The sequence below is a fragment of the Sturnus vulgaris genome, chromosome 8 (assembly GCF_052056855.1).
Source record: "Sturnus vulgaris isolate bStuVul1 chromosome 8, bStuVul1.hap1, whole genome shotgun sequence".
NCBI lineage: Eukaryota > Metazoa > Chordata > Aves > Passeriformes > Sturnidae > Sturnus > Sturnus vulgaris.
In genome coordinates, this window is record NC_142250.1 from 27147728 (window position 1) to 27161663 (window position 13936).

A 13936-nucleotide genomic window follows, 5' to 3' on the forward strand; every position below is an offset into this window, starting at 1 on the left:
AGAATATAATTTCTGCCTTACTGCTTTGTAGATGAAAAAACCTTACCTGTTGGGAATATGCACATCTGTTTCCACTAACCAGTTTCACAACAGCAGGAGCATCTCACCATGTTGCTGAATGCATTCAAGGATAAGCTTTGCAATTTTTTCTCCCAAGTGTTGGCTGCTCAAACACTTCATTTACAGTAAGACATTTCCAGCAATGATTGGAAACTTACACTTTGTATAGGACAGAGGTTAGATTCCTGCAAATGGAAGAATTATGTTTTATTATCTAATTATACAGCTGCTAAGTCCTCTTGGCTTGTTTGGCAGTTACATTTTGTGAGGTTTGAATACATGCAGCTGAAACTAGAGGGAGAGAATGAAGGAAATAATGGAACAGCTTTGCACAGAAAGACAGAACAGTGATAACAACCAAATTATTGCCTTTTCTTTGCCAAATTCTTGCTTTCCTTGCCTCCATCTGTAAGTCCCTGTTTGAAAATTTGGAGTTTCCATTTTGATGTTTAAAATATGGTGACACAAAACTTACACCTCTACCTTTAGATCAGTGTCTAATTCTTGAGGACTTCCACTCATTATAAGATACTGGGCTAAGGAGACCTTTGAACTGAAACAGTAGGTTTATCCTCTTGAACCTGGATGCCCCTATAGACTGACCTTCTGTATGGTTACCCACATCAGGTTTTTCTTACAGCCTCATCTAAAACAGTTGGTCACTCTTGCTGGTGTCAGGGAAGAAAATTAGGCAGATGGACAATATGACATTTCCTGTATCCTGAGCACTGATGAAAACATCCTTCTCAAGTAGTGCTGCCTCCCAGAGCCAGAACTTTTTTGAAGTAGCATTGACACAATAATGTGATTAGTTGAATGGTTAGTGATGCTAACAGGAGATGGTAACAACCTATTTAAATTTCTAATTTTCCAGCAGTAAATGTCAGAAATTTAATTGACATTTTCATTAGTGTGTTCGTCCATAGAAGAGTGTCTGACACTTGTGTTGCAGGCAATATTGGCTCTGAACTTTCCTACACGGATGTTGGCGTGTTCATCTCTTCTGATGGTGGCAATTCCTGGAGACAGGTATGTTCTGCACAGCAAAGGAAAGCATGGAACCTATTGCTATTCTCTTTCTGACTCTTCACTTCCCAATGGAGTGGAACACTCATGCAGTGTTTCATCTGTTTGCAGATCTTCGAGGAGGAATACAACGTTTGGTTTCTGGACTGGGGAGGGGCACTAGTGGCCATGAAACACACATCAGTGCCCATCCGACACATGTGGTAAGGAAACTTGTTACTTTGAGAGGGTGCCAGTGTCTGTAAAAGGAGCAGATGAAGTCACTCTGATCTATGTCCTACCACCATTTTGGTTTTATTGATGAATATAATGATTATTGCACTATTTTATAAATATAATGGCTCCATACATAGTCACCTACATGTATGAATTACTCTTTGCCCTGGTAATGTACTGTGAGCCTCTAGGTGGGGTTTCTTTCCTACAGACACACATACACTAAGTCATGCTGTGGGCTTCAGGTATTTCCAAGAGGATGCCTCTCATTTCTACTTTTTTTTTACAGAATTTAACATTAATATGGTAAGACAGATAAAGGGAGGGAGAGGAAAGGGCAGTAGGTGTAGATAAGGACAACAGATATATGTTGCTAACCCCTCTAGTATTTGACTATCAATTTCCAGAGATATTGTGGTGGCAACTGATTAGAGTTGGAGGTGAAATAGGGCAAAATGATTTCTCAGCTGGAGACACTGTTTTGCTATAAATGGGTTATAACAGTTTAAGCACTAAACAGTGCTCAAAATTATCCTCTTCTTAGCTCTTGCCCCTGTGATTCCTGCACCAGTTAAGCATTCTCAAATTCAGAACTAACACATTTTACAGAAAATGGGTGTGTTAGCACCACCTTCAATCTCGGGGCTTGATTGAAAGAGGGGCATGTTTATTGGACTGACCTACTCAGTTTCTAATGTTGTTTAGAAATGAATTAGTTAGAAATAGCTTTCAGAGACAAGATGTGTTCCTGTCTACAATACTGGGTTGTCTCTCAGCTTGATGGTGCTAAGCACATGTCTATTATTTTGCATGGAGAACAGGAAATGTGGTCTTCAGTCAAATAGAAAAAGAAAGCAATGGTGTTTGGCAGCAGTGATGAGGTGTTAAGGTCTCCTCTACCTAAGCCATTATTGTACAAAATCCTTCAGTGAAACTGCAGTCATTCCAAATCTGGACACCTCAAGACAGGTTGACTTCACCCATTTACAAGCTCATGTTCCAGAGACGTACTTTGAGAACATTAACAGCTACTTTTTCAGTATAAAAAGCTTCTGGACTTTGTTTCTGACCTGACAGATAACTCTGGGATGACTGCAACATAGATTTCTATAAAAGTTCGAATATATTGCATTTGAGCACATTTCTTTTGTGCCTGAAGTGAAGAAATGACTGCTTTAGTCATGGTGTGATAGTGGACTGTTAACCACCATTGGCTCCATAACTGGACATACAGAGGGGAGCAGAAACAGGGCAGACTCCTAATGAGGAGCTGCAGCCTCCAGTCTGTGGTGTGAATGTGTTGGGGTGTGACTGGAAGCCTTTGATGGGCAACTCAGTTGTCATGGCTATTAATTAAAGTGCTCTCAGGAACGATAACATCAGGACCATGTCCCAGTCAAACCAAGGATGAGTCAAGGAAGGAGAAGTGTGTGTTAGCCAAGGGTGGGTATCACTAGCAGTGGGTGCATCAGACTGCAGCAAGTTGAGCTCTGGAAGAGTGAAAGGTGAGCCCCTTACGGAAAGAGCTGCAAGTCACATATTTACCATTTGTTACTGTATTGTTCCAGCGAGGTGTAACTGTTTTAATTGTGTCTTTAGTTGTGAAGGCTCTTTGGGCATAAAAAGTTACAAGTGCCTGTACTGACATATTGGGAAAGATTTGGTCCCAGGTTGACTTTTCATAGGAGCCAACAGCTCAGTTCACCTTTGTTTGCAGAGGTTCATTTCAGATGCTCTCCTTTTACAATAAGTCTCCTGAAATGGTGTGTGCAGTTCTATGAGTGCCCCACCCACTCTATTAAATGAGTAGTGATTTAGATCTGTTATCAATAAGCTCCAACAGGTTTCCTTCAAAATTGTACCCGTAGGGGCTTTGGAATTTGCTTCATATTGCTTCAGTAGGCACCTGTTTTATGGGCAGGAGTGGAATAGATTAAAGGGTACATGTAAATCTATTAGTTCTCAGCTGAGACATTGTACAATAAGTTTCATGCTGGAGAAAAGAGGGGCGGATAATTGAAAAGCTGAGAGAACTTTAGCTAAGCTAATGAAGCATGCTGTTCTCCAGAAGTTGAACAGCTATTTGGAGAGATAAGCATGCAAGCAGAACGCATACAAATGCACAGGTGTATGGGAAGATACATACATTTAAATAAATAGATTTAGGGCAGATAATCTTTCTGTGTGCTGTTGTGCTCCCAGAGTTCTGTCTTAGGTGTAAAGTTAACTTGATATTCCTGCACAGGTGCATTGTGACACAGGTGGCATGAGGGGCAGAGAGTTAGGGAATGGTCACTGCCAGTCTTGGCTTTCCACACCAGAGATCTGAGGCTGCTGTAACCCATGGTTTACAAGACACACTACAGTGGCCTCCTGCTCCTTTGGTGGTGTGTCAGATTGTGTCCTGCCTCCTTGGAGCAGGAGGGATTCAGTGTCCACCAAGAGCATCCCAGACAGATCCAGGTGCTCAGTGTGCACATTCAACACTCCTCACTCCCACAAATAAGCCAAATTTGCCTTTAAGCACTCATAGGACTGGAGAGATTGTAGCTAATGCCATATGGCATTGATACATGGATGGGTCAAAATGTCCTGTGGTGGTGAAAGCAATTTTCATGCATTCAAGCCAGGGTTGCTTACACTCTAAATGAAGTTTCATGCCAGGTGTTATTCCAGACCCAGAAATAGGACTTGGCAATGCCTCTCGATCCCTTGAGGTCTGATGTACAGCTGCATAAAGTATATCCATGTCCTTATTGCCAGTGTTTATGCTTTCTAAAGCTTTGATCTTTCAAAGAACATCAAGAGCATGAATTTAGTGGGCTGGGAAATGGCTAAGATTGGTGCTTGTCTGTAAATCCAGCTGCTGGAACTGGCAGACCTTAGCCAATATTTAATTGCTGCAGTTCCTCTAGAGTAAGATTTTTATGTGTATAAATGTTGTCTGCTTCTATCCCAGGGTGAGTTTTGATGAGGGAAGATCCTGGACTAAATACAGTTTCACATCAACCCCACTTTTTGTGGATGGATCCCTTGTAGACCCTGGCATAGAGACCCAGATAATGACGTAAGTATGGCAGCTCTTATTTAAAATTGTGATGGCAGAAGGTGTGCATGGAGATCCCCAAGTGCATGGTAACCTCATGATGTGCAGTGCAGCGTTGTGTAGCTACCCATGCAGTGTTTCATGAAGGCATGGCACTGTTTTGTGGGTTTTGCTGGTGGCCACAGGCCTGGCTGACGTTCTTGCATCATGTGGCAAATAGATAATGGAGCCAAGCTCTTTCCAGCAGTGATAGGGGCTATAGCAAGGAGAGATGGTCCCAAGCTGTAGCCTGGGAGTTCACACAGAGCAGGAGATAGATCTATTTTTCTGGACAGTGGTGTAGCCTCGGTTAGGTTGCATCTAGTGACAACCAGAGGTCCTTTCCCATAATTACTGCTGAGATTGCATTCCTTGGATCTGATGGCCCAGTGACTGCAGGGCTCTTCAGAAGACAGAGATCTGTGTGATGTATCATGCCAGCTCTGTGCTTGCTCCAGTTGTGCAACATGACCATCTTTTGCGATTGCTGGTGGGTATGAATATGCCCCAACTTTGTTTCTTGCATTGTGGGCTGTACATCCAGTTTTAGCTCAAGCTAAAAGTGTGCTTATTGTGCATATGCAGACCTGAGCTCAGAATAACCTTCCTGTTCTGGGTTATGCTATGTTTACCCATCCCATGGAAGGAAGAGCCTGGGCTGGCACTGATGGTGCTGAGACCTTCCTCCTCCCAGGAGTGCTGAAGCACTGGGTAAGGCTGGTGTAATCAGTGGAGTGATATTGGCCCAAGAACAGGCCAGGATTTGAGTTTAACAAGCAGGAAAGAGACGTTTTTAAGTTCAAAGGCATTTTTAAGTAGTCATCTGACCTCTTGCACAAAGCAGATCAGAGCACTGTGCTCTGGGATTCTGAACAAAGCAAGGACATGATGCACTGCCTTCATTGGTTTCAGAAATGCCTTCTTACCTGTGTGTCTTTGAACTGGCTGAAACAGCTTTCTGAAAAACATCAGAAAGCAAGGTGGCTAAGATGCCTTATGCCTGTGAAGCATACCTACAGTGGCATGAAATGCCTTTGGTTAATCACATCAGACACTATTGTACTACTCCAATTCAGGGCAGAAGATTGATTATAAATTTCATCTTGCAGTGAATCTGCTTTTCCTGCTTTTCTGCACTTGAAGTTCCTGCACATTTTAACTGCTTGCAAGAGAAAAGAGATTCAGGTTAAGTTTATTTTCTTCTAGGCTTCAGTCCATCTGCATACTTATATTGCATAAATGCGTAGGTGGAGTTCACTGCTGGTGTCACAGGTAGTGAAAAACTGAGTGTCATCAGTTTCTGAGGAAGTTTGGACAGGGTAATAGTTGTGTGTCTTTGACATTTCTGCTACTGATTTGGATGTATTCCAACTGTGTTGCATGATTTGTGTTGCTATGCCTTTCAGAACCCAGCTCTATGTCAGCTTTACACAAACAGAAGTGACCATATGTCTATACTTGAAGTAGAGCTCAGCTGCAAAAAAGGAGCCGGGGGAAAATTATATTTTACTCTTCTAACAAATGATCATTTGAACTGGCTTCTGTGCCATCTATCCGACTCCTGTATAGCACATCCATATCTCCTGTGATAAACTGTCTTAGGAAGGACAGGCTGAGTACTTGCTAACTGAAAGATCATGCTGTACCATGTCCTTTGCAGTGGTTTTCCTCTTCTGCTAGCCCTTTAAAGGAAGTGCCCATGGAGCTGATGAATAATACCAGGACAGTTTTCCAAAGCTGAGGGAAAGGCTCTGCCATGATTGTACTGTAGGGTATTTATTACAAGGTTTTGGTCTGTATTCACAGAAACTCTTTGCCTGCCCCATCTCCTCTCTCACTCCTGACCTGAAATCTGGTAGTGGTGCAGCTTTTCATGACCAGTTCAATATGGATTGCTGGTGGTTATGCTTTACACAGCAGCACTCCTGTGCTTTATCCCCAAACAGTGCTGGAGCAAAACAAGGCAGCCTCTGTGTCTGTCACAGACAGCTACTAAGATTTTATCAGGGTAGAGGTGGTGTCAGTTCTGGTAGCATTGCTTGCTTTTCCTTTATTCCAAAACAATGCCTTGGCTTTGGCTTTTTTCTTTTTTTCTTTTCTTTTCTTTTTTTTTTTTTTATTTTCAAAAAAGCAAGGTCCTTGTTTTGTAGAATATATCTGTGCATCTCTTGCCTTGCTATCTGCAAACATTGCCCTGTTTTTGCAAAGAGCAAAACTCAACAGCATATGATGCACCTGTGAGCCTTTCCAGAAGACTGCTGTGAGCATCCTGTTGGGAAAATATATATGCCAATTCTCAGCTAAAGATTAGAACCTGCAATTCTCTTCACTCTGTGGATTTTTTCTGCAAATGCAATGATAATGTGTAACTTTCTGTGTTGTTTAATATGAAATTCTTCATGCAATATATGTCATGTTCCAGCTGCACACACATGCAGACACATGCACACACACGTGCAGAGAGATAGATCTGAACTCACATAAATCTGCACGTCAGCACCTTCATTGAAATCAATGGAGCTAATCAGTTGCAACTAGCTGTGGATTTAGGCCATTTACGTTATAAATCAATGCAGTTTTCTTTTGAGATGAAAAACGCATTATAAATCTAAGGTTATTGTTATTTATATCTCTGTAGTCTTCTGGCGGAGAATGTAGGGAGTTATCTTCCTGAATATTGTGTATTAGGTTTGTTGAGAACTTTTTCTTTTGAAATCTTGGCAGGCATATTACCATTATTATTGCCTTTGCTATTGTTATTGTTATTGTCTTTATTATTACTGTCATCATTAGCAGTTTTTAAAACCATTCTTAATAGTCTGTAAAAGCCATACAAAGAAATTTCACATGACACTTGCAATGAATGTTTAGAGAAATTTCTGTCCACAGCATGAAAGGAACTGAGGAGGAAAGAGCCCATTTATAAAGCTGTATGCAAACATTCCTAAACAGAACACTTAAGTGTTTCTTCCAATGAGAATTTTAGTGAACTCATCTATAAGGGCAGCGTAGGGTGATGCTGAGCTTGTGTAAGCTTTGGCTGAGAAGAAATTAATGCCCTTCTATTGCTACTTGCCACCCTCTGAACCAAGATTGCACGTTTGGAGGTGCATGGAATTTGTGTTTGTGGGTAGAAATCCCAAAGATTTCAAGAGGCTGATGAGAGGAGCACAGCAGTTTGGGATTTGCATCTCAAACTGATCATGGGAGCTCTTAGACTTGAAGCAGCTCTGAGGCAGAGAGACAAAGGCTGTGGTCATATTTGTGTACTGCCAAACTGAGTAGGTTAGTGGCTTTTAAAAGGTTGTCTCTCATCCTGGAAAACGCAAAATACCTCATCTAGTGGTCCCAGCTGACTCCTGTTAGAAAATATTTCTTCCATAGATTTGCATCAAAGTGGTATGTGTTCTATTTTAAAAAATAATATTCTGAGGGGAATGTGTATTACATAGTCATTATACTCCAACTATTATTAAAATATTGCATTATTAACAATATTTTCATAATACTATTTTATTAAAATCAATATATCAGTAGAGTGACTTTCCCAACCTTCATTTTGTGCCACATGCTGTGAGAGGCTCTCTGGGCTGTAGAAAGCAGCAACTCTTTTAGCACACAATTTTGTACCACTTCATAGCTATTAAGTGAGCTTTTCCCATATCTTTCTTTATTGTATGAGTGTCCTAGGCTTTTTGAATCCTCTGTGCTTTATGCCATGTATGCTTGTCCTAAACAGTCCTAAAAAACTTGTCAGTATGGTAACATTGGTAATTTGCATAAAGAGGCTTTATATGATTCTGAATATCTCAGAATACTCTGAATTGGGAGCTGATTTTAGTGGGGCGTTGGACAGGATGCCTTGCAGAGGTCTGTTTCAACCTAAGTTATTCTATGATTTTGTAATTTTATATGGCTAAATGCTGCAAGAATTAATTATTTCCTTACGAGCTGGGTGGGATCTGTTAAGAATGTGGTTTTGTGATGTGCAGGGAAGTATCAAGAGACTGTGTGAGCTGGTCTGCCTTGACCTGGTGCCTAACCAAAGTAAATCCACTGTCCTCCCTCCAGTCCTGGCTGATCATCTTCTGCAGTTCCTTCTGTTGTAGCTTTGACACCACTCCCATCTGACAAGAGGATCAGTTCAGCTCCTTTAGTGTAGAGATTTGTACCAAAACACATTTGGTACAGGTGCTTGGTGCAGGTGTGGGCAAAGCAGCTGTAGAGCACACAGTGTCCTCTAGGAAAATAACTCAAATGCCCGAGGGTGGTGGGTTAGACATTCCCACCCATCTGATGGGTTCTCAGATGAATGCCTAGAATGCAGTAGCCTCTTTGAAATCTACGGGTTTCTAAGTCCAGTGCTGTACCCCTCACTGTTAACTAGTGTATCTTTTAATGATGTCATGTTCTGATGGGTCAGATCTAATATTTCTGGGTTGACGAGCCACAGGCACAGTGTGTTACTTCTCTGAGGTTGTCCACCAGGGAAAAGGAATCACACTGTATTCCTTTTCTAGTCAATTGTGATGTACCCAAACTAGTTTGTACTATTCAAATCAGAGACAAGATGTTTTCATGAGTCCAGAGAGGTCTTCATGTTGTTCCAGATCTGACTCATAATTATTATCCCTGCCACTTCATCTCCTGTGATAAGCATCTCTCCAAATCTATATTAAGAGAAACAACCTTTTTGCTTCACATCCCTGCATCATTTTAGTAGACTAATTATGTGTATATGTATGCAGACATTCGTTTACAGATGGGGATCATTAAGTACTGATCAGTACTGATAAATAAGTATTTATGTAGACACACCCACGTGTGTATATAAATGTCTATGTAGTTCTACGTATGTGAACCTAATGATCTCTATATATGTGTGTATGCATAATTGAGCATTAATATTCTCAGTGAGCTGAAAGTTGGTCTATCAACATTGCTGTGACTGCTGCCCTTGGCTATGTGTGCTAGAAAACGTTCCTGGTTGTAAATGAACAGGGTATGAGTCCTGGCCCTTTCTAACATCTTCTTGTTTATGTGGCCATGCAGCTTTACCAGAGATGAAGTGGGAATAATTTCTTCTTTCCAGGAGACCAATAAAATTACTGGCAATCCATCACTGGGTGGCAGAAGAGTGAGAAAGAATGAATAAGTAATTGAGAGATGTTGGAAAAGTTGAGATGGGTGCCAGGGGAGGTCTGAGGTGAGAAAGAAAGAATAAAGAGCACAGGGCATAGTGTCAGACCAGAAGTTCCTCGGTTTCAGTTCCATGTTCCAACAGTGGCAAGTAGAGCATGCTAAAAATATATATATTATACTAAATTATACTAACATTATTATTACCTTATATACTTCTCACATTTATAGAGATTTACAAATAAGGAATTTTCTTAACCAAACATGGTATTTTTTGTATTTCTAAGATATTCATGAGCTTTCCTATTTTTGAGGATTTTCCCTCTAAATACTTTGAAAAAGTTTTAGCAGTCACCTTATCCTGTGGCCAGGAGTTCCATAAGTTACTCTTATTCTGAAGAACTGACTAACCTGTGGAAGACATCAGCAAAGAAGATACAGGTATGAAGGCAATGTGGAGATTCTGATAAACGCTCAGCAGAGATTCAGCAAACTGAGTATGAGAAAAGGGCAACAGCTCCCAGGTCCAAGCTCCCACTGAGTTCAAAGTTACATGGGAGCCAGGAGTAATTTTCCTGTCTTTTTCTGATAAGGTGATTATCATCTTTTCTCTTCAAGCAAGGCAACATCTGCTGCCTTTTGCTCAAGTCTTGCTGTTACATTTAAAACCTAATACAGGAAAGAAAATTACAAGCTGTCCTTGAAGCATTCTGCCCCTTTGCCTAGGGGTAGGGGGCCATGGGTCTGCCACCTCTGAGTGGGTGTACTGAGAAAAAAATGTGAAACCAGTGATAGAAAGTAGTGCCTTTGGTGGGATTAGGTTGTGTTCTCCCCCTGGCACCAGGCTTTGCCCTCCACAGCCAGCACCCTTGCTTAGCAACCTCAGCAAATGAGAGATATGTGAGTGGATGGCAAAACACCATGAGGTTGTTTTTCCTAGAAGGAATTGAGGCTCTTGTACAATGTGCATGAAGGAAAGAGTCAGTGATCCTCAGTTCCCGTGCACCCACAGGTGCCTTTAAACTTTCCTGACATCAGTCTGGCTTCTTTTCACTTCTCTCTGTGAGAAAAGAGGAAGAAGCTGTCTGAAAAAAAACATAGATCTTCTGCAACTTTGACTGCTGCTGAGCCACACAGAAATTTGGCAAAGAGGGAATCTCGAAGAAAAGATTTACCAGAGTTCTCTAGAAAGCTAAATCCAACTTGCAGCTTCCAGTGCAGAAAATGAGACAGGGAGCTGTTGTGCTGAAAGATTCTGAAATCTGTCCTTGTTTACCTTCACTTCCCCTGGGAGCCAAGGCTGTCCATCCAGCCTGTGCATTCTCTCAGGGCTGACAAAACTGCAGTTTTTTAAAGATCAGAGAAGATTTCAAAGTCTGGTTTATCCAAATTGCATGGGTACCATTAGATGCTAGAAAAGACTGTTAAGTTTTAATTGTTGTTCCTACTGTGTTTTTACCCCAGTTTTCAGTTTTCCTTTCTTCTTCTGTTCACTGCAATATCTGTTTGTGGTGCAACTAGCATTGTTATTGGCTATGGATTTTCCTGCAAGGCTCGGATGTGTCCTTGTGAGTTCAGTTTCTCTGTCCTCACTCAGGGGACTCTGAAGACTGCAGTGCACAAAACTATATAAGGACTCTTTATAATAGAATCCATGAAATTAAAGTGAATCTGTGCAAATAATGACTGCACACAGAAAAAAAAAAAAGTAGAATTTGGAACTTGATCTGAGAACACAAATTCCAAATACAATTATTAAGTAAGGAAACGAAAATGATTGAGAGGATATTGGCATTTGCCATAGTGAGCTGCATTCATGTATACCTGATCTAATTTCAAAACCTTCTGGAAGTAATGAATAGCTTGGACTTTGTGAGAAAATGATCAATCTGCTAATGGCATCAAGTGACTTTACAATGGACAAGAAAATGTGTGTTATAGGAATTCCCATTTTATCCCAGCAGATGATCAGTTTATACCCTGGAGTAAGACAGTTGATTACCCATATCATTATCTTTGTTTGCAAGACTTAAAAACATTATTAACGACCCCAAGATTAATCAGTGTCACTTCCTCCTCCCATCTCCCTCTCTGCCACAGGAGTAGTCTGGTTTTCAGCCTTTGGATCTCTGCATGAATTCACCTAAACAGTCCACAAGGGGCACAATATTGATTGTGCTGTTAATACTTGCAGTGTGAGCTGAGGTCTTTCTGTGGCACCTGAAAAACAAATCAGGTGATGAGAACATCTACTTAATCTTTCTCAGACAGTATTGTGTGATTTATTTGGCTTTAGGAAGAGGATGTCTGTGACCCAAGGCCAGTTCCCAGCAGTTGCACCAGGTACTTGGAAGATTCCTGGCAGAAGCCATAATGCATGGAGAGGGCATTGTGCTCTGTGACACATATTGTCTATCTTTGCCTTTCTGGGGCAAACATTACTGTCACTGGAGTCATGTGCTATTTATGGACAGTAGATCAAATATTATGGTAAAATAGTCAACATTGTTAGTTGTATTTTGCTAGTAGGGAAGTTGAGAGAGAACAAAGGTCAGTCACTCAGCAGGCTGTCACTGGGAGAGCTTGGCAGTAATGCAGGTCTCCAGAGTCCCAGATGGGTATCCCACTGTGCAGACTTTTCCCATTTCTTCGGGGGAGAGAGATGCTCAGTCATTCTATAATGCTCGGGCAAGGGGGATGGAGAGGTGTACGTGTGCAGGGAGGAGGACTAGAAAAAGGTGTGTTCACTCAAGACTGGAATTCCCTGAAGTGAATAAAGAAAGCCCTTGCAGAAGGAGCCAGAATGAGCAGCTGGCTGATACATGATTTATTTTCTTCAGATAAAAGGACAAGTTTTGCCTGATGGCAATGCAGTCCAGGTATTGTCATCTAGAGGCTCATGTGCTTTGTTTCCTGTGCTGCTAAGTAAGGACAGCTGGATCCCTGCCCCATGCTGTCCTGCTGCCTGCAGGTGGGCTGGGCTCTATGGAACACTCAGGCCTGATGGAGGGTGCACAGGAAGGGGCAGGATGTTGTGCACACAGGCATTCCTGAGTCTTCCACCTTCTTGTTAGAGAAAGATGTGAAATATTCTGGTGCTCTGATCCCACCAGCCCTTAGGGGACTGAGAAACTGCACTGCCTTAGCACTTTCCAGCTCAGTCTCTCCCTGATCCTGCACAAGGAAAAGGGTGGCACAGCACACCAGCATTTCTGGGAGCTTGAAGGCTCAGTGATGGGTTGGCTGCAGAGTTCACTCTGACAGATTTGTGATCACTGAACTGAATGAGTGTTGGAAAGCAGCTCTCCAGAGCTTCCTCTCCTGAGCCTTCTTCTCTGATATCCAGACAAAGCTCGTCACTGTGCTTCACCTGTCACATGCATTTGGAGCTTACATATTCTAAGGAATGCCTTCCACATTTGTACTGGACATTTCTGATTGGAAATCTGCTTCACAGGATGAAAGACTGAAATGACTGAATGTATTGTGTCATCCAGCTTCTGGCAAAGCAGCGGCACCTGCCTCTGCTGACACCACAGACCCATGAGGGGATGAAATACTCAGATTGCTGATACCTGCATAGGTACCTGATACATTTTCTAGAAGAGAGTGGCAGCATCTTCAGGCTTCAAAGATGTCAGAAACTGGTTATCTTTCATGAGTGCTTCGAAGAAGAGAAAGAACACTTCTGAAAAACAGCATTAAAAATTAATATGCTTTCCCATCCCCCTTCCTAGGTGTCTCATACTCTCTTTCATGTTGCTGGGATTTCTTTTGAAGCAATTGTCTTGTAAAATGGTTTGAGAACATTGGTAATAAATTTTTTAAAGACCAAATTTCAATAGGTTTGGTTTGTCATTCAGGAAGTTTTTATTTTGATAGCACTTTCTATTTGAAAAAATAATAACAAAACAACTCCCTGTCTCCCCCATTGCCTTATGCAGTGTTTGTGTAGCTAAAGGGGAAATTGAGTCCAAACTGCAGGGCTGCTTTGTAATTACACATTCTGCACATTACTTTCTAATTGCACTTGGCATTACTTGCTAACTGAAAGATCATGCTGTACCATGTCCTTTGCAGTGGTTTTCCTCTTCTGCTAGCCCTTTAAAGGAAGTGTCCATGGAGCTGATGAATAATACCAGGACAGTTTTCCAAAGCTGAGGGAAAGGCTCTGCCATGATTGTACTGTAGGATTTTTATTGCAAGGTTTTGGTTTTGATTGGTGTTCACAGAAACTCTTTGCCTGCCCCATCCCCTCTCTCACTCCTGACCTGAAATCTGGTAGTGGTGCAGCTTTTCATGACCAGTTCAATATGGATTGCTGGTGGCCACCACTTTGAATTTCTTTCTTGTGGACAACCTCGATGTCATGACATTCAGTTTCAGTGGAAATAAGCCACACCCCGCAGA

At 41.7% G+C, this 13936-nt stretch overlaps 1 protein-coding gene across 3 annotated transcripts in view; it reads left to right on the forward strand.

Moving 5' to 3' along the window:
* The window catches only part of SORCS3 (sortilin related VPS10 domain containing receptor 3), a 268807-nt gene that overhangs the window by 211851 nt on the left and 43020 nt on the right, over window positions 1-13936 (forward strand). For all 3 annotated transcript variants that reach the window (XM_088169308.1, XM_088169310.1, XM_088169309.1), the window contains 3 exons: window positions 1013-1089; window positions 1198-1289; window positions 4262-4369. In XM_088169308.1, the coding sequence (XP_088025434.1) occupies window positions 1013-1089; window positions 1198-1289; window positions 4262-4369 (277 nt within the window). The remainder of the gene's footprint in view (window positions 1-1012; window positions 1090-1197; window positions 1290-4261; window positions 4370-13936) is intronic.